This window comes from Hypomesus transpacificus, chromosome 2 (assembly GCF_021917145.1).
Source record: "Hypomesus transpacificus isolate Combined female chromosome 2, fHypTra1, whole genome shotgun sequence".
Taxonomy (NCBI): domain Eukaryota; kingdom Metazoa; phylum Chordata; class Actinopteri; order Osmeriformes; family Osmeridae; genus Hypomesus; species Hypomesus transpacificus.
In genome coordinates, this window is record NC_061061.1 from 8,604,252 (window position 1) to 8,625,232 (window position 20,981).

A 20,981-nucleotide genomic window follows, 5' to 3' on the forward strand; every position below is an offset into this window, starting at 1 on the left:
GCTCCATTTAAATTCGGTTTGAAAATGTTGTCGCGACTTTGCTCCTACACTAGGCTTACATAATCGAATGTTGGATGACAGTTCCAAAAATACATAGTTAACGATGAGTGGGTCTAATAGAAAAGTAAAAAATTAAAAAGATGATATCAACTGCTGGTAATTTGATTACTGACAGTCACAATAATGACATGAAGATGGTAGAAAACAAGCCTGTGCGAAACGTTGGAGCTGTAATTGACAAAGGCACTGGCAGCAACGCTCCTACATTTCTTGTTAGGCCCTGTCCAATCCAATTAAATATAACAGGGTACAGCTGGCAGCGGCGATGTAGGAAACCCATGAACTTCCTTTGTACTATATGTCCTCACTGTTACTCCGTATTCATTTGTTATGCTACCACGGAAGTTAGGCTACTGACTAAAATCAGAGAACCGCAGTGTTGTTACTTACAGGAAAATACTGTATTCGTTATCAGTTGTAGTATGTGAATAGACGTTTCTCATAACATCTTGCAAAACGCAAAGTCAAAGGTTTGTCAGACTCTTTTTTAGTCTTTTTCTTGTTGCTAGAATGTCATAACACTGCTGCACAGAACAGCATGCGTGACAACATACATTTTTTGTTAGATTGTATTTATTATAAAAACGATGCCTTGCTTTCAAGACAATTATATGACATTTTCTCAAGAGCAATTCCTGAGGGGGACACAAATTACTGCTGTAAAACATAGCCTAAATTGTAATATGTTAAATGTATATTAATATTAATATTACTTAAATTTCTTGGTGTTTACAGTGATTTATTGGGGTGGACAAATCAAATTTTCCCCAGGATGGGGGGATCGTGTCCCCCCCGGGATTTCCACCTATGTATCTGTATCTAAATGTGTGGTCTTTTCCCCCTCACCAGATGATTGAACAGTTGAGAAAGCTTATTTTCTTAGCTGTCCTCCCCTACCTACTTGTTAAACAATGTGACTGCAACCTACATTGTGTGAGACCCTTCTCACATGTAGCCGAGGAGATAGCCCGCTACGCAGACGTGGCCAAAAGCATCATAGACTTGGCGGTCAATGGCAAAGCTCAGAACCGCTCTTACAACCGGCTGGCAGACTTCACAGATACCGTGGGGAACCGTGTTAGTGGATCACAGAACCTGAACCTGGCCATTAAGTATGTGTATAACGGTCTGCGTAAAGATGGGCTGGACAATGTTCACTTGGAACCGGCAAAGATCCCTCACTGGGTGAGGGGGAAGGAGAGGGCTGTGATGCTACTGCCAAGGAATCACACCCTTGCCATCCTAGGGCTGGGCAGCAGTGTGGGCACACCAGTAGGAGGTAAAGCCACACTACATACACAGGTGCTATGTGTCTCCCTCTTCCAACACCCTGCTAAGCACCACCCCAGATCAACATTGTTGAACAATTGATGGTTTCATAGTCAGCTCTCAAGTGTGATGGTGTCATAGTCAGCTCTCAAGTGTGATGGTGTCATAGTCAGCTCTCAAGTGTGAAGACAAGATACATAGGTTATGCTCCTCTCATTGAGTGTTGTCTGACGGGTCACAGGGGTGATAGCTGAAATAATAGCGCTTGTTGACTCCTTGAGGCCTTGAACTAACCCGACGTCACCAGATGGTTCATAACACAACCATCTGGGAAGTTGTCCTTGGAAACTGTTTGGAGAAAGGCAGGTACTTGCAACACCTTTGCAGTTGATTGGATGAAACACCTGTCTATCACGGACTAACTTTAACCATGCCTGCAGCTGCCTTCCTCATAGGGAGCTGATTTGTGCCTGAACCAAAGTGGTTTGGACCAAACTAATAACTTTTGAGCTTGGTTGGATTGGATGGGTGGATGGATTCTCGCATGGTCATGATCTCGCAAATCCAGCTGTCACGCAAGATGAGACTTGAACTGTGTCTATAGATATGCCAACTATGTTGGCTATAGATGGAACACAAGCCTACGGTAACACCATAGCAGGTACTAGAAATGTGTTTCTTAAACATTCTGGCTGCTGCTGGACTGGGGTCCCTCATCTTTTCTCTGGTCAGGCATACAGGCGGAGGTGCTGGTGGTGGAGTCGTTCGAGGAGCTGGAGAGGAGGGCAGGAGAGGCGGAAGGGAAGATTGTGGTGTTCAACCAGCCGTTCGTCAGCTATGGGGAGTCTGTTGAGTACCGCGAGCTGGGGGCCAGCAAGGCTGCCAAGGTGGGAGCAGTGGCCTCCCTCATCAGGTCCATCACCCCCCTCTCCATCAACAGGTGGGCAACGCCATGTAATCCCATCCACCTCAGGATCGGTCTGTGCGATATACTGATTGGTATTTGTCAAACCCAGGGCTTGTGGCTAGCAAGAAGCTTACATCTCTGGGATCAGCATTCACTTTTTGAAGGAGCTTGAATTGACTGGTTCCAGATCAGATTGATGCTTGTATATACTCATGAGCCCCTGTGATGTTGTAGTCAGTGTTTGAATTTAGGGGGGAAGTTGGTGGAGCTCGTAGCTTTGGGAGTTCCGTGCTAGTAGTGTAACCTTTTCTGCCTGTCAGCCCTCATACAGGCTGGCAGGACTACGAGGTGGGGGTGAGAAGGATCCCCACAGCCTGCATCACGGTGGAGGACGCCCAGATGATGGGCAGGATGGCCCGCAGAGGCCAGAAGATCTTGGTCCACCTCAGCATGGATGCTCACACCCTGCCTGATGCTGACTCCTTCAACACCGTGGCTGAGATTAAGGGCAAGGAGCACTCTGAACAGGTACATGCATGAGGTGGGGGTTTACGGAAGGGCTTGGGAATGGGGAGGGTGGGGGTGCATTCGTTTTCAAGTACCCCTCATTGCAATGTGCAATTTGGGGCGTGGCTCAATATGGGTGATGCGCAACGTTGATTAACCAACGACAGGCTCAACGTAGCCTCAATGTGGGCCAGGCTCATTTTGATTGACTAATAACAGTTGACTTGAGCCGGAAGTAACATTCTCCAACGTCAATACTGCCTGACGTTACCTGTCTCTATCTCAGTAACTTTGTTTCATGACTTTTTTTTACGATCCTGGTTTTTACGATTCTTCAGTTTTCGTTTAAGGAGCGATAAGTAAGCTATCATGAGCTTTTAGCTATTTCCGAGTTTTGATGCTAAAGGTGACGAGTTGCCTTATGTTATAGTCATGTTGAATAAAGCAATAACTAGCCTATGAATAGGCTACTGTGTGGTTAGGAAACCAAATATGTCCAGAAAGGAAAGACTCAGAAAGGATGTTAAAATAGCCAGCAAGACAAGTTTTGCCAATAGACAATGTCATTGCCTTGCAACTATGCCTATATTGTATATAGTTCAGTATTCCATAACTGAGCCAGAGCAAAGTAGGCTAGTTTTTAACTCAGTTGGAGCGGAATGTCTTTTTCTTTTGAGTTAATAGCAGATTGCAATAGAGCGCACTGTCTCGTTTGAGAATGTTACCTCCGCCTCAAGTCAATTGTCAATTAAAACGTTGAGCCTTGCCCACATTGAGGCCTCGCCCCGAATTGCACATTGCAATGAGGGACTTCTCTTCGTTTTCCGAGTAGTTGGTGTTGAAGAACCCAATGCAGAACCATACAAATGTCGCCTATGGGTGCACTCCTTCTGTTGGCAAATCCTTCCAGGTAGCTACCACATATAGCTGGCTGGCATTTACCGTTATTATTCACTGTGCAAAATAGGACTAAATAAAATAAACTGGAATGAGTAGGTGTCCAAATCTTTGACTGGTGCTCGATATTGATTGGTTGGGAACACTCCTCTTCACGTGTGTGACCTTGTATGTAGTCAGGGCAGCATGGGCACCATTGCCCCCACCCTCCTCCAATGATCCTATTAGAGAGCCAGCCTGGTATTGGAATGTCAATAAAATAAAAAAAAACTCTCTCTCTGGAGGACAGACAGCAACAAATGAGCCCAGCCAGCCCACTCCAAACCCGGGTCATTATAAATGTGCTCAGACCTCCAGCTGTGCGTGCCCACGCAGGTTCTCATTAGCCACCTAGCGCCAGGTCTCTGTGCAAGATCTGACACCACTGTCACTGCGCTGGTGTGTGCTCGAGTCCAACATTGGACCGTTGCTGTCACTCCCAGCGCTAGTTTGTACGCTGCTGCAGCTGTTCGTCTGTTGGAAGGAGAATCGGTTGATGTTGTTGTGGTGCTATGCACCGTGGGGTTTATACTGCCAAAATGAAATTATTCATGTGGATGTATGTTGTGTTGGCAATGGAAAGATCTACCAAAGGCTATCAAATGAGGCTCAATCCAGCTTGGATCTAGCCCTCCAGATGCTTCCATACTGCTGTTGGTGGGCTCCTAGACCCTTGAAATATAGCACATATTTAAAGGAAGACTTGTGTTGTGATTTGGAATAGTATTGTAAACTCCATGGCACTTTGTTCATTCTGGCGCTATATACATTTACTTAATTATAGTAAATTATAGTTATTGTTCAATCACTATTAGGAACTGAATACAGGAAGGGCAAGGGACAGAGGCTGATCTGTAGGGTAGGCCTACCTAGCATGAAGTTGCTTAAAGCAGATCGTAGCTAACTTGGGTTTGCATTGGTTTTCGAAAAGTAAAAATATGCCGAAGTGGGGGGAGTTCAGTGACTGTAGGGACAATCATTTGGAGTGGGGCTTTGGAATCCATGGATACTGCGATATCAACAATACTGTAAATTCTAGCAATTCATTTTTGTGTTTGTGTATAAGGGATAGAGAGGAACAATCGCGAAGGGGAGAGAACAATCGGAACAAATACAGGAGGCCTAGTAGTGTTTCTGTGCTTGTTGAAAAAAAAAAAGACAGCTATATACATTTTAAATAGGTTGGATTTTGGAGTTTAATTGTGGCTTAATCTAGCGTTACACGTCATGGCAGAATGTCATTACTTTATTGTGTTGAGCTAAAAACTTCAGGTGTAATGTTTTTTCTCATTCTGCTCTTAGTGATCTGTAAATTTAATCTCCATTTTTGCAGATTAAAGCTTTGAATGTTTGTGGCGTATTTTCTATTGAACATGTCATGGTTTTACACGGCTTTCTGGAAAAGTAAGGATTTTGGCGTTTTTTTATAGAAGTGGGCGGGTTTTAAATTGTTATTGGGCGGAAAACTGTCAATCTAATCTGGCAACACTGCCGCTGGGCACTTGTTCACAACAGACTGGAATTGTTCATTCCTTTAATCAAATTGCAATTGTATTAGCACATCCTTGTAAATGACAAGTGCAATTGCCTACAGTTTGCACACATTTCAAATGATTTTGCACATCTCTGAAATGGTTAGGTATAATTGCCTTCAATTAGGCCAACTATCAATTGAAAATATCTTGCTGGTCTAAACTGACTGTTATTTCTCAGTCAAGTGGTTGTTCTCTGCTAAACATATTGGCATAATTTCCTTGTGTACATCATCACCAGCACAATAGTTCACTCCACTGTCAAAATATTTCAGGCACATAATACCATGAAAAACATAATGGTAAATACTGTAATATGGATCTCTTGGATCATCTGCTTACAGTCATTGTCAGGTGCAACTAGAACTTTACTAAACAAGGGGACACATCCGATCACACAGTAAGTTTAGTTAGCTGACAGGAGCTATCCAGGAGTATAAATCCTTCCATCAAATATTTAGAGCTTGTCCCAGGCCAGCTCGGGGGAAACATCACTGTTTGTGCTGCCATTTCAGAGAATGGTGTAGTCACCCACATTCCCAGTCTTAGCCCATACAATACCCAGACACTCCTGGTGTCCTTGGACTGCCTGCACTCCGATCTTATCCCTCTACATGAGACCACTTTCTTACATTTGTCATTGTGTGGGACAATGTAAGCTTCCACCGTCACCCACTCATCAGGATTCACTGCCCATCAAAGAATGCTGATGGTGCTCATATCACCTGACTCCCCATTCCTTAAACCTATCCAGGAGGTTTTTTCTGCATGGAGGTGGAGGGTTTATGAGCATCGGGCTCAAAACCAGAGGTCCCTGCTCCAGGCAATGGATGCTGCTTGTGATGATGTCACAGCAGATCAGTGTAGGGGATTGTTGCGGCATGAACAACAATTCTTCCCCTGTTGCATCGTAAGGGAGAACATCAGATGTGATGTCAATGAAATCTGTGGCCAGACAGACAGTGAGGACGACAACTAGTGAAACTCCAGCTTTGCTTTACTTTCTTACTGTATGTGTTTCCTTCTTGCCATGAAATGCACCCTCTGCAACTCTGACTAGGAGGGGGTCACTTGCCTGAAACTTACTGTGGTTACTCATACTACTAGTGTAGGTTATACATAATGTTAGTTTTGATGTGCTTATTGTATGAAAGTATATTGTGCTGTACACATTTCCTGTAACAGTAACCATGATGTATGGCAATTACAGTAACAATTTCCATGGCAGTGTAAGTGCAATATGTGATGTGAAACCTTGTAGGTTACTCTTGAATTACTGTAATCTTTTTTCTGTTTGATACGCATTTACATTTTACATGTATTCATTTAGCAGACGCTTTTATCCAAAGCGACTTCCAAGAGACAGCTTTACAAAAGTGCATAGGTCAATGATCCTAAACAACGAGATAGCCCCAACAACATTGTGGTAAGCCGAAACATGAAGCATACATTACAGTATTGTTGCTTGCTTTTCTACAGGTACACTCTTGCACTTTTGAGGTTCATGTTGTTTAGTTGTAACTTCTTTGGCTACATGCTCTTATGGTTCTTCTCTTTGGCACTTACTGTATTTGGGTTTTTCACAATGTATGCTTCATGTTTTGGCTACCCGAAATGTTTGGGGCTATCGCTTTGTGACTGTATGGTCAGTGACCTATGCACTCTTGTAAAGCTCTCTTGGAAGTCGCTTTGGATGAAAGCATCTGCTAAATGAATAAATGTAAATGTAGATTGAGACACATTGTATTCTGGAAAGAAAACATCTACTACAGTAACTGTAGCACAGTGCACATGAGGGATATTTCTAAGGTCCACTGCCATACTGACAAAACATCTAAACATTTTGACCTGCAGTGTTTACACAATGCCAAAGGGACTTTTCATTTTGGGGGCACTGACTTTGTATGAGAGAAGGATTTAGTTTTGACTGATAAGTTGTCTGTTTTAGGAAAGAGATGACCCTTTGCAGGTGTTCCATGGTGTTTTGCTGAACCATCTGGGTTATTTTGGCAAATGTATTTAAAGGTTTGAGAATGTTCTATTTTTTCTCAAGAGATGAGCCAAACTGTAAGGACCAGAAGTGCACAGTTCTAACAGAATTTCAGTGGTTTGTGCCAAGGAACGGTTTGTGTTTAATATTTCAAGCGGTATGTATACAGACTGTACATGCACATCTGCAACCCTAGATTGTCAGGTTCAACTTGGTATCAACACTTCTTAAGTCACAAATCAGTGGTTCCAGCGTGTTCAGTTGGGATCATGCTGTATATGTCTGTGGAGACACCCCCCCCCCCCTTCACCAGTCAGCCTTGTGGGTGATGTCATGTGGAAAGATTGCTCCATCCCTCTGCTGACTGCTGCTTCCCACAGCTGTTTGCTCTGTGCCCTGCTCTGATGTCATCAGGAAGTGTGAATCCGAGAGCCTGGGATATTGTTTCGACACTTGAAAGTGACTAAATACCGGGTCATCAACCTCCTCTTCCTTTATTGCCCTGACCTGTGACCTCTACGGGCCATCAAGGGAAAATAGATCAGTTTTGTCTTGCGGATGACTACAGCCCAATAAAGTTTGTATGAATGGAAGTTATTTACTTAAATTATTATTGTAACAAATTCGAATTAAATATACTCTCAAATTAGATGGTTAGTCCAAGGCACACTCAAAACCATTCTAAAGCCAACTTTCCTTATGGCATTCAATAAGGAAAAAGTGTGAAGTACCAGCATTAGGATTACCCTGGTGGAGGCTGTATTTGACTACAAATGTTTTATAAATTGAATCTATGAAATGCGTGCCTTGGACTATTTCTCAAGGACGAATATGCTTACTTCCAAATGCTCTTGTCAATTTTTTTGTAGCATTCCAGTGTCTCATCTCATCTATTGAAAATCTGAAGCAAGTCCCTCAGCTGTAATATGAAACTGCCATCCCTCTGTGTCCTGATCAGTAAAGCAAGCTTATTTAGTGCTTTTAATTGTCTTCACAGGGTTGATGTCACCTCGACAAGCAATTTAATCTTTCTTTTTCTTTCCATACAAATGGACAATGTTGGAGACAGCCATGACAGTATGGATGAAGCGGCCCTTTTGTTACATCAGAGTTTTAGCGCTTCTTGAGCCTCACTGTAAGCTGATTGGAACATCGTGACAGTTAATCAATCCGTGAGTGAGTCACATCAGCGCTGAACTGGGCCTCACTCTGCGCTACCGCGCCGTGGGCCGCTGTTGCTAGGGCAGGCGTGTGTTGACTTGCTGTTGACTTGAGTGGCAGCTTCCTGTCTTGGCTGACTCATTCAGTGACTGGTTCGGGGAGTGTGCCTGTCATGTGGCCTGCCCGTGGCAGTAATTGGTGTCACGAGCAAAAGATTTTTAAAGAAGAAATGAATGAAGGCTGATGTTTCCTCAGATCAGTGCAGTCCTGGGTTGCCTAGCAAGAAACAAGCTTATGGGTCGAGGCCACTGTAAAATCTTCAGGATGAAATCTTCACAATGACAGGCAATTACGCCCTTTTTCTCTAGAAGAATATGAGCTGTTGTGAGGGTAGGGTTGGTTTCCCCTCTGTCTGGGCTTTCGTGAATCGGTGGTCAGGTTTAGCTGTACCACTGTTGTGCAGTGGCATGAGGACTGAGTTGGCCTGGGTCTGTTGACTCTCCTTCACGCCCAGTTTCCCTGCTGGCTTTCAAACGACAAGTTCTTCTGGGTCAAAGTGGTGGCATTTGGGGGCAGGGCTGGGGAGGAATCAATCAATCAAACGATGCGTGATAGATGGCATCACCCACCTGTACTCCAAACCTCCTTCGCTCTCCCATCCTGCTGCGCACACACACACACACACACAAGCTCTCTCCAGCCACAGTCCCATTCACCCCCCCCCCCCACACACACACACACACACACACACACACACCTCACTGTTGTCATTAAGAGCTGGTGGAAAACAAAGACAGAGGGATCAGCTTCACTTCTTCTACAGTCCATTCATCATCCATGTGCAGTGTGCCACCCCCCCCTCCCCGTCTTTGTTTCCATGTCCTCCCTCTGTTCGTCCTACGTCTCCTACTGCATAACCGACCTCACTCAGTTTGACAGGCTACCTTCAGTGTGTCAGATCCCCCTGCGGCAACTTCCCCCTGCCAGTCAGGAAGCTTTTGTCTTTTGTTTCTGGAAAGAAAATCACTCTGCAGTTTGAAGGGAGGCAGCCATTCTTGCGGCGATGCCATATTCTAGGAGAGGGGACAATTATCAGAGCGATGTCAAAGGCGTTCATCTTCTGAGTGACTGCTTAATTGATGCCTTTTTTATCTCTAGAAATGTGAGGTGGTGTGTGGATGGGGGACGAGGAGGGAAGGATGAGGGTGTGGGGGGGTGTAGGCTAGGCTAGGCTGGCCTGTTTCTACGATCCTACTGGTAGAAAGGTAGGATAGTTATTACAGAATGGACGCTCCGGGGCATATTTTGGTGGAGTAGCAGTCAAAGGTTGTTTCGGTTGGGTTTCTGTGATTTGTGCCTCCTAAGTGTTTTATGCAGTAAAACTCTCTGAACAAGATGATTTTGTGGTAGCGGTTGTCTGTGTGTGTGTGCGACCCAAATGGAAGTCAGTGATTCTAGACAAGAGATGATCTGCATGGAGATCAACATGAGATCCACCATGTCTGTTTGTCCAGCCAACCGTGTTTGTGTGTGTGTGTGTGTGCCGGTTTATGAACAAACAGAACCTTGAGACTGAAAGGTATTTTCTCACTCTTCAGTCAGCCAGCCAATTGGCTGTCTTGTCTCTGTAGCAGGACAATGTCACTGCAGTCACATCAAATAAATCCCCTTCTGTAAAACCGATGGGCAGCAAGTGTTATATACACATTACTTTTAGGCATTTGAAGCGTGGAACAGTCAGATGTGCTGGACCTTGCCAGACTTGCCTGACAGCATCTCCTCATTCCACAAATCTGTAATTCAGGACTTTCTCGCCTCGGCTGAGGGTGGAAATAGTGCTGTTCACACCAGTATGCAGAGTGTCAAGGTATCTGTGTTTCAGTATTCTGTGTTCAAGGTGGATTTAACTGGTGTTGGAGACAAATATTCCTCAATCTACTCCATTACCGCTGTAGAAATGCCACGTTCTATTACAAACAAGCACAAAGGGGATGTACGTCTTAATGTGATTGTGCGATCATGAGATGGTGTCTGCAGCTGCAAGGAGCGGGTCTTGTGCTTCTAATTCCTCTGGCCCAGACCTCTCGTTTATCATCTGCCACAGGAAATGGAATATGCACGACCAGTGGCCTCATATCCTGTCGGAACATAATCCAGTGTTGTCATGTTCTGGAGCTTTTGATTTAGCTAGATCCAGACAATTTCAGTTATTCTAACCTCAAAACCTTGCATGGAAGCAGCTTTGGTATGTGAAATGGGTTATCACTGTAACAGTTGGCTCCATTATTAATAATTATATACGTAGTTTTCTAGCCTAAAGAATAAAAAAGAACACCTTTTCACTCAAATGCAAAAATAAAATGCATATTTTGACATTTTAAGTGGTCTGGTGGTGTATATTTTGGTCCACGGTACTTATTAAACCAGCTAATGTAATTAAGCCTTAAATATTCAAAATCCTTCAATTCACATCCTTACCACATTTGAGATTTTTGTTGAAGGGTTAATGTTTTGTCATGGAATCTGATTTGGTATCATGGTCCTAAAATGTGAATCTGGTAGTAGTAGTGTCATAAAACATGTTTTTGTTAAATTAAATAATAACATTTAGCAAGTACATGTTGATTAGGAATTTTAATTTACACTTGTTCTTTTTATTGTAGCTTTTTTTTTTTTTTTTAAGACACTTGCCTTGTTTGCAGGGCCTTTCAGAAGTAAAGCCGCAATTAGGAAATGATTCATGCAAATGGCCTCACGCGTCAGATGTTTACAAGGAGTAATTCTCCAAATGCAAGTTTCAACAGCCATGCTTTGGCGTCCACCCTGCTCAGCAAATGTGTCAAAGATTTGCTGGATGGCCATGAACCTAGAGATGCGTACTAAGGGATAAAGGAGAGGTGAGGTTATAAAGCTCCATTAACTTGTTTCTCAAGGCTTTAATAGAAACACCTCAAGATCTTGGCAGCCTCTATCTGAAAACTATCATCATCAATTTCCCTCAAAGTGCAGCATGAAAAGGGATGAGTCTAATGTCCGTTTAATGTTGAACTCCACTTTCAGCCAGCTCTGGATTTCAGGACCACAACCCTCCCTCGAAGGATCTTGTGTTTTTCATTAAGTCCTCCTCTGTTTCCCTGGCTCCTGGGACCCATTTTCTTCATCTCTATCAACAAATCTAACTCTTAAGGGGCTTCGATGAGTCTTATTTATGTCTACCTGCAATGCAGTGCGGTTGAATGGGCGGCCATGTTGTGGTTCAGTGGGAGAGTGTTTATTGATGTGATATGGTGTTGGGCACTGCGGCCAGTGTGTTGTGCAGATGTGTGACTTGTGAAGAGACACGGGTAGGACTAAGAGACAAGAGTTGGGTATAGGTATGGGAACTGGTGAAGAAATATCTGGGCTGGAGATGATTTGGTGAAAGCTTAATATTCCAAATAGTTCCATGGCTGTTTGGGAATGGTGAATATTGGATATTATCAGCTTTCCCCTTTGTGTAAGTAGGCATGAATAAGAATCAGAAGATGGTTGAAGTGTGAAAGACTGGCTGGAATTTGTTTCTTTTTGGTGACATCGGCTTTGACGGCGCCTTTCAAGTAAAGTGTTATTTTTCTGCATGCTGTGTGTTGTTGGCATGGTAACTAAGCCAACTTTGAGGAACTGTGAAAAACATCAAATGAAATGCAAGTCATGGATGTGATATTTGGTGTTTGATTTCACGCTCCAGTCCCAGAGGTCACTTTCGGGAGGATGATGGCAAACACATCGAATGGTTTTCGGTCTCTTTTCACAGATCCAAATAACAGCCTTGATGGTTTAAAAAGGCCATTCAGAAGACCTTAAAACGTCAGAATTCATTAATTTCAATATGCTCTTAATGTAAATCTATTTTACAGTATTCGGAGGCGAACTGCTTAGTCGAAGGCTCTATTTTTACCACATGTCACACAGAGCAGTAGGAGGTCTGCTGGGGTATTTTCAGTCCGTTCAAAGCCGCCTCACCCCAGTAGACCTCTTTCTCTCTCCCTCTCGCTGTGTACATTCTTATACACTGGCCCAACAGCGAGCATCTCAACGTCTGTTTTCTAAAGTGTTCTTTAACAACCAACGTTTTCTATTAAACTTTTTTTAATCCAACATTTCGCTCTTTGCTTCCGTTATACAGACCATGTGTATATGAAATATGGGAAGTCCTTGCGGCCTGCAGTAGTGGTTGCACACTGAGAAGCGGACATGCAGTTTCTCTGTTAACTGACCAACGCTCCTCCCTGCCTGTAGGTGGTGCTGCTGAGTGGCCACCTGGACAGCTGGGACGTAGGGCAGGGGGCCATGGACGACGGGGGTGGCGCTATGATCACCTGGGAGGCCCTGTCTCTGATCAAGGACCTGGGTGAGAGCAGACAGAAGACCTGCATTGACTAAGTTTTCAGTGTCGGTTGCAGTGGTTGCTGACCCTCTTGCGTGTGTGTGTGTGTAGGACTGCGTCCCAGGAGGACCCTGAGGGCTGTGTTGTGGACAGGAGAGGAGCAGGGAGGGGTGGGCGCTGCCCAGTACTTCCAGCAACACAAGGTAACCGTAGCAGTCAGGATAGCCCCTTTAGCCCAGACGCTACTGTAATGCTATCCTGTCATTATACATGCTACTTAATGTTTTTTTTATTTTATTTTAACACACACACATTATTCAACTCATTGCCAGTCATTATATTGAAGAAGCCCTGGAGTTAGACGTGTCTCATCCCCTATGAAAGGGATGTTATCAATACACTGGAAAAATACATCTTCTAAAACTGGTTGTTCCCATCCGTGATTGTGATTGTGATTCCATGCCGTTGTAAAATCCAGCATAACCTCACAGGTTGTCCTCGTAACATTCTTTAACATTCCATATTACTGCGTCTTCAATAGGCCAGGCATTGTGCCTAAGAACAGTAGTTTTTTCATGGGTTCTTGGCTGCTCATAAGCTAGAATACCTCCCTTCACAATGCAGGGTAGGGGTTCAGCTTCTGTCAGGGCCATGAAGAGATACAGGGCATACTGTTCAAGAAAGAATCATCTTTAGACCACAGTAACTACATGCCTTTATTCTGACTTTCTGTGTGGTTTTATGTAAAATATTGAAAAATCTTTGTTGGATGTGGTTCAAGGACAAAAAGGGTTCAATTATTTCAGTCTTGGAAGCCCCTTCCATCCTTGTGACATAACCAACTGTGTGCAACACTTACTGCAGCATATACTTTTTGGGGGCTGGCGAGCTGTCTTCATTTGGAAAGCTATTTTACTGAAATGTGAAATGATTATGTAGAGATTAAACAGCACTAAAAGAGAATACCAGTTGGGGCTTGCTTGTTTAGTAGAATTTTTGTGTTTTCTAGCCGTTTCCGTCATTTCAGTATTACTATCAATGAAGAATGTTTGATTGTGGCAGAAGTTATTTCCTCTCTAAGTCTCCACAAAACTGTGAAAAAATTTTTTTTTAATCCCCCGGTGACCAAGACTTCCATGTAAATGAACAGCAAACCTGGCAGCATGACACAAGTATCTGGGTTGTTAGTGTTGTAAGCCGGCCTAATTAGCTGAAATAGTCTTTCTCCCTCTTTTTGTTTGCATTTCCAGGCAAACATGTCCAACTTTGACCTTGTGATGGAGTCGGACATGGGCACGTTTGCCCCACTGGGGCTGCAGTTCTCTGGCAACGCCCGCGCCAGGGTGGTGATGAGAGAGGTGATGAACCTGCTGCAGCCCATCAACACCACCGCCTTGGAGGATCACGGAGAGGGCACCGACATCTCCATGTGGATGGACGCCGGCGTGCCTGGTGGGTCTTCTTCTGCGTGTGTGTGTGTGACCCTGCAAGCCGCCCACACACACGTACACACAGTGTCTGAGTCTCAAGCTGGATAACCAGCCAAACAGCCAGGTCTCTTCCAGACAGTGTCACACTTCCTCAATTAGCAGTTTAGTTTCTCGTGGTAACTGCGTATAATTTCTGTGGAAGTTGCTTAAACATGGGTTCTTGGATAATAGAAGTGAAAATCGCTTTATTCATAGTAACGAGACAGGCCTGTAATGTTTGGTAAATATGAAGAGGAAAAAAGGAAGTATAAAAGAGAACTCAACATCATGTATATTGCGTTGACTTTTTCGGACATTTGTTATGGCAGCAGAATTTGGTATCTGGACTACTCTGCAATATAAATAATTATAGGAGCTTTAACACAAACCAACTAGAATGCTACTCTGCTCTGACTCATTAAAATGGTTTCAATCCAAGAACGAAGGTGAAGATAATCAAGACCAAGGCTAATTAGGAACCAGTAGGGAGAAGGAGGGTATTTTTAACAATCCTTCTGTATAATAATAGATTCCAGCGCTGGTAAATTTGATTCAAACTTCAAGTTTCGAAACAAGTCCTGGCTTTTTGTTAGAAAAAAACTGGTTGATAAAGAACTGGGTGGAGTGGGTTTGAAAGTGAATGACCTAACTTGGAGAAACACTCAAGAAGAGTAGTGTGAGCTGGACCCTGACCCTTAACCACACCATTCAAATCCTGTAACCACATGAATGCCCCCACCCAGCTAAGGAAACCCCCTTCCTTTCTCCCCCATGTTCCTGCAGCCACACACCCTAACACTCACCGGCTCTGTGCTCTAGAAAGTGTAGCGTGGAGTTTGACCATCATCGTTAAGGCTAATGGTTACGATTAAAACTACTGACCCGAGGCCCGTTTGGTGGTGGTGGCTCCAAGGTGGCCTGCCGTATGTATATGTTCTGACAACATTTTCTGTTCAAGCTGGTTGATTTCAGTTGTTGTTTAGTTCTATTTACTAAACAAGACATTTGTCCGAGTTGTTTCTTTGCTGTTGGCCCTCCCAATGGCAAGTGAATAATTTCCTGATTGCTGCTCGTCAAAAAAATTGATACAGTCAAGTCTGTAATGCATAGGAGAGCAGAACCTCAGGAGCGGAGAGAGCAGAACCTCAGGAGGGGAGAGAGCAGAACCTCAGGAGGAGAGAGCAGAACCCCAGGAGGAGAGGGAGAGAGCAGAACCTCAGGAGGGGAGAGAGCAGAACCTCAGGAGGAGAGGGAGAGAGCAGAACCTCAGGAGGAGAGGGAGAGAGCAGAACCTCAGGAGGAGAGAGCAGAACCTCAGGAGGAGAGAGCAGAACCTCAGGAGGGGAGAGAGCAGAACCTCAGGAGGGGAGAGAGCAGAACCTCAGGAGGAGAGAGCAGAACCCCAGGAGGAGAGGGAGAGAGCAGAACCTCAGGAGGAGAGGGAGAGAGCAGAACCCGAGGAGGAGAGAGCAGAACCCCAGGAGGAGAGGGAGAGAGCAGAACCCGAGGAGGAGAGAGCAGAACCCCAGGAGGAGAGGGAGAGAGCAGAACCCCAGGAGGAGAGGGAGAGAGCAGAACCTCAGGAGGAGAGGGAGAGAGCAGAACCTCAGGAGGAGAGAGCAGAACCCCAGGAGGAGAGGGAGAGAGCAGAACCCCAGGAGGAGAGGGAGAGAGCAGAACCTCAGGAGGAGAGGGAGAGAGCAGAACCCGAGGAGGAGAGAGCAGAACCCCAGGAGGAGAGGGAGAGAGCAGAACCCCAGGAGGAGAGGGAGAGAGCAGAACCTCAGGAGGAGAGGGAGAGAGCAGAACCTCAGGAGGAGAGGGAGAGAGCAGAACCTCAGGAGGAGAGGGAGAGAGCAGAACCTCAGGAGGAGAGGGAGAGAGCAGAACCTCAGGAGGAGAGGGAGAGAGCAGAACCTCAGGAGGAGAGGGAGAGAGCAGAACCCCAGGAGGAGAGGGAGAGAGCAGAACCCCAGGAGGAGAGGGAGAGAGCAGAACCCCAGGATGAGAGGGAGAGAGCAGAACCTCAGGAGGAGAGGGAGAGCAGAACCCCAGGAGGAGAGAGCAGAACCCCAGGAGGAGAGGGAGAGAGCAGAACCTGAGGAGGAGAGGGAGAGAGCAGAACCCCAGGAGGAGAGGGAGAGAGCAGAACCCGAGGAGGAGAGGGAGAGAGCAGAGCCCCAGGAGGAGAGAGGGAGGGCAGAGCCCCAGGAGGAGACGGAGAGAGCAGAACCACAAGAGAGAGCAGAAACGCAGGCGGCTGCTGCTGAAGTGGATGCAGGAGCTGTGCGCTCAGCAGACCGCTAAACCCCGGTCCTAACGGCTACCAGATGCAGTCCCTCCGCCCCGGATCCCATGGCCTCTCTTTGTGTTTGCGTTTGTCTCACAGTTTCCATCACAAGTTGAAACACAAACGTAATGGATCCGTAATGAGCCCAAGGATTTACTTTGTCAACAGTATGAGAAGCGAGGATAGGGAACGTGATTACAGTGCAGAAAGGCTAGGGGGGAAGTGCACACACACACACACACACACTCTTGCCTCCTTTCCATGCCTTTTCAATTTCATCCCTCTTCTTCTCTGCCCAGGCGCCAGCCTACACACCGCAAACAGGAAGTACTTCTGGTTCCACCACAGCGAGGGCGACACCATGAGTGTCCAAGACCCCCTGGAGATGAACCTGTGTTCGGCGCTGTGGGCCGTGGTGGCGTTTGTGGTGGCAGACTTGGAGGACATGCTGCCCAGGTAGCAGAGTGACCGACGGGCGTCCAACCTCCAGGAACAGCTTGATCCAAAATGACATCTCCCTCTCAGGGATGATAAACAATGACCTGTATGTGTAACCTACATATTGCACTTTTTCTCAGATGTTGAATTTACACTATTAGTTTTGTGCACAAGTAAATCCAGATTTACATTAATCGCTGTAAAATTACAACAACAAAAAACGAACGGTTGTCCTTCAGATTGTTGATACTGTACTCATACTGTAAGGCCGAACAGAATGAATGGTATTGGATATGGTGTGTTCTTAATGTTAGTCTATTTTCTTTTATAATACATCCTTTCAGTAACTTATAATTTAATGCATTCTCAATTTAAGTGTCAGTTGTACATAATTATACACCTGGTGTGAAATGTGAATGTGATTGTAGCCATTAAGATTCAAATGTAGAGCCTAACTGTTGCTGCAGCATAACACTTAGTTATTGCATCAACCCATAAGGTAACAGAATGACTGCTTTTGAGGTCTGAATAAACATATTGTACCTTGTGTCAAAGTACCCTGGATATGTTTTGCTTAAAATGTGCTAGTCTGTACTGTAGATGCTGTACTTTCTCCAGCAACTTTAAAGATGGAAGACATTAAATCTATTCTCTTATACCCCCCCTCCTTCCCCTGCGCGCACACACGCACAGACAAGACGTCATTACTGGAAGCAGGTGTGTTTTGCTTGTGTGTTTCTTCCGTGGAAGATAACATGCGTATCAGCAGTCCGACATCAGTTCCGACATGGAGGTAAACATCCACTCCTCTCCTCTATCTCCCAGCTCCTCCACTCTTGTCGACCCTTAGATGTCCTGCCAGCCGCTGACCTGCGGGTCACTGAAGAAGATGAGGACTTGTCTTTGGATCCTCCTGTGAAGATAAACATGCCTGGCCACAGTCCAGCCTTGTATAGCATTGGCAATTGGTTGTGTGTGATTGAACCCACGCTATGAACTATTGTTCTGTACTGTTTATTACCTCAGAGAAGAGGGAACGTTAACCCGCTTCAGGCTTGACCGTTTAGATCCGACACTGTCTACTCTGGTAGGTTTCCCAAAGATGGGGAATGTAGCCCACTTCAACCCTGTCGTGCAACAACGAGTCCATAAAAACATGTCCAACACATTTCGTCAAATAAAATGTCAAGTATTGAAAGTAAAATATTCTATCTACAATATCTGAAGTCGTTTTTTTTCTTTTTTTTTTTACTAATATAAGAATACAAAGGTCATTGTTACTGTGTCAGCAGTTGAGATGTGGAGATAAATTAAGCTAGTTTTACTACCTGTGATGACTGGCAAGCCACTCCTAAAACAGTTATCAAACCTCAGAGCTTTCCTTAAATCAACCCCAGGGCTTTCACCAGTTCCTAACCCGGTGTTCCTTCTGGAGCAAGTCACCATGTTCTCCCTGAGCCTGGGGGAGGGACATTCACTGCAACAGGAAGTACAAGGATGTGTGCGACCGCAGTCTGTACATGTCAGCACAAGTCAGTAGATGACGTCAGTGTTTGTCAGCGTTGGTGAGCGTTGGTGTATGTGGAAACCCAGACATTGGTACAACCTCAGACAGGTCGCTGTGACTCAGACACTGGCTTTATCACCGGGTGATGCGTACTGTTGATGAATGCTCTGTGGAAGTGAGGTTAGGAGGACCCTAATCCTGCCTCCCCCTAGCTCTCAATATAGTCACTGATCTGTCAAGCCTGGATTGATGACAGCTGTGGACGGAAGCACATGTTTTTCATTTATTCAAACATGTTAGATCTGAGATTACTTCAGGGAGTGAAGGATGGAATTCGGGGCCCTTTGCCTTCTGGGTTACTTTACTTTCCATAACCAAAACATTATGAGGGATGTTATTTTACTACCCCTTCAATCACTTAAAAGTTGGCCTCTAACCTGTCTTTAAGGCGAGTCTTTCTTCCTGATTTGACTTTTTTTCTTTTGCACACTAGATGTGCCTGAAAGCGAGAAAGAATAGACAGAAAATGCCTGAAAGGAAACAACACAGGCCAGGACGCACCTGAAGTGAATCAGGGAGCAGGGAAAGATCTGGAATGTCTTTGAAGAAAGGCAGGCTCCAGGCTCCTGGCCATACGACGTATTATGAGGAAATCTTACCCCCCATTCAGAGATGAAACCGGATCGGCCCAGGCCTGACTTCAACAAAACCTCCATGGAGCTGATGGGTGGAGGTGAGAGGAGGCTGCTGTTCTCCCATCGGACGAGGGGTGGTCCCCTGCTGGCTGGAATGGAGAACGGCTTTTGGGAATGGCCTCAGAGAGATCAGGGGAAGGGGTAAGGGGGAGTATTGGGATTCGGCCTTAGTGTAAGGATAAGATGTCTGTCAAGGCAGGCCAAGGATGCACGACAATATAAAGTGTTGACTCGGTTTTATTAGCAACGGATCATACCACCAATCCACAACAGAGTGGCTAACATGAGTGAGAAACATGTCTCAGATAGCAATTATATACATGAGCTGGACAGCAAAGATATAGTAACCACCAAAACATGCCCTTAAACAGTACACATTCCATGCATGATGCACATGGGACACGGCCCACATGTGAAGCAGTTTGAAGACTATTGTCTCCTTCCTCGCACTCCAGAGTTCTCCAGAGGTTACACAAAGTGCATTCCTAGATCTATACGTGTCCTTCTAGGGGAACACAGAGCAACCTCTTAATCTCACTGAGACACAAGCTTCGTGTATACAGAAAATCTGCATATCAATTAGAAAAGACAGTTTTCACATGTACATCAGCCACCGTCATTATTAGACAGTGAAGTTTGCTGACAACCCCACCTATGAATTGAGACTTAAGAAATGTAATCTATACCCCTCAACCAAATAGACCAGCGACACATTCCTTAGGTGCGTTTGCTTCATGTCTGTCTGAAGAGTAAATTCTGACCAATGACCATGTGACATACATGATGAGTCATGATAAGTGATGGTACCACAGAGAGAAAGAGGAGATGCTAGCAACAGTGATGTAACCGGTCTGCAAGACCGAAATGAGTAGATCACTGTTAATTCGGGCACATGGTCAAGAGAGTATTACGGATAAATCCGGCAATACCGTGACAAGGTTTGACATCATTCTGGTTAGAAAGCATAGCTGCACAAGCATCTGGAACTAGGATACACTAGGTATCTCAATGGAGGTATTGCGGTCCACTCAGAAATCTAGTAAGATCCATTTATGTCCATGAGCTTGAGGTGAAACGGAGAAGGAGGAGGGCTGTGCGGAATGCTCATGACAGAAATGGTCAGAGACTTGCCATGGGATTGAGGTTTGCAGAACGTTTCAACGGTTGTCGACCAGCGTGCCGCAGGACTCATTACGGCACCACCGCTAACTGTTAGTGGCTCACGTTCACAGGGCACAACAGAGAACGCTCTGTGAGAACGCTCGAGAATAGGAGAAATGAAAGGAGAAGGTTGCTTGAGAGGTGGTGTGGGCCTGTGGAGAGAACTTTTCTCCATCCCTTCCATGTGCAGGTCAGAGCATCTGTGGCAGTTTGATTGTGTGTGTGTGTCTCCTGAACAGGGCTGCCAGATTGCTCTCTCATCAATGGAGGGTCATTACCCAAGAGCTGGGCCACAACCAGCAGCCTCAGCTGTTTCTAGACCTGCAGCACTTTCACAGGAGGGGGAAATGTGAGTGTGTGTGTGTGTGTGTGTGTGTGTGAAAGAGAGAGAGAGAGAGAGAGAGAAAGATGAGGGATAAGGAAAAGATCAAACAATGTCTACAGCCAACCTTGAATACTGATGATTGACCGTGCTCCCCAGTCAAGTCATTTCTGCTGCCATAACAACTCCATGATGTGTTTTTGAGCCTGTGGTCTTGCTGTGTTGGGCTGCTAACAAGTGAGAAAGTGTAGCATTAGTTCCTTCCTGTCTCCTAGCTTGCCAAACACACTGAAATGTTTCCTCGAAACAGAGACTCAAGTTTCGTTTTTTTTGTATCTTTGTTATCTTGTAAGATGTTTTTTGAAATAAGA

At 45.1% G+C, this 20,981-nt stretch overlaps 1 protein-coding gene across 1 annotated transcript; it reads left to right on the forward strand.

Annotated features, from left to right (window-relative positions):
• The first annotated feature begins 382 nt into the window (after positions 1–382).
• Positions 383–17,472, forward strand: LOC124482033 (carboxypeptidase Q-like). The gene is made up of 8 exons (XM_047042359.1): positions 383–530; positions 910–1,339; positions 2,062–2,269; positions 2,557–2,764; positions 12,641–12,752; positions 12,840–12,931; positions 13,979–14,180; positions 16,787–17,472. Exons 2-8 carry the CDS (start codon positions 910–912, stop codon positions 16,945–16,947), a joined length of 1,413 nt encoding a protein of 470 aa, XP_046898315.1. The 5' UTR covers positions 383–530; the 3' UTR covers positions 16,948–17,472.
• Positions 17,473–20,981: the final 3,509 nt, after the last annotated feature.

Bases quoted from the DNA above. Each gene is read 5' to 3' on its own strand.
- LOC124482033 (XM_047042359.1), top strand. From the start codon at position 910: ATGATTGAACAGTTGAGAAAGCTTATTTTCTTAGCTGTCCTCCCCTAC. The intron at 2,270-2,556 runs GTGGGCAACGCC...TCTGCCTGTCAG, and splicing joins ACCCCCCTCTCCATCAACAG to CCCTCATACAGGCTGGCAGG. The intron at 2,765-12,640 runs GTACATGCATGA...CCCTGCCTGTAG, and splicing joins GCAAGGAGCACTCTGAACAG to GTGGTGCTGCTGAGTGGCCA.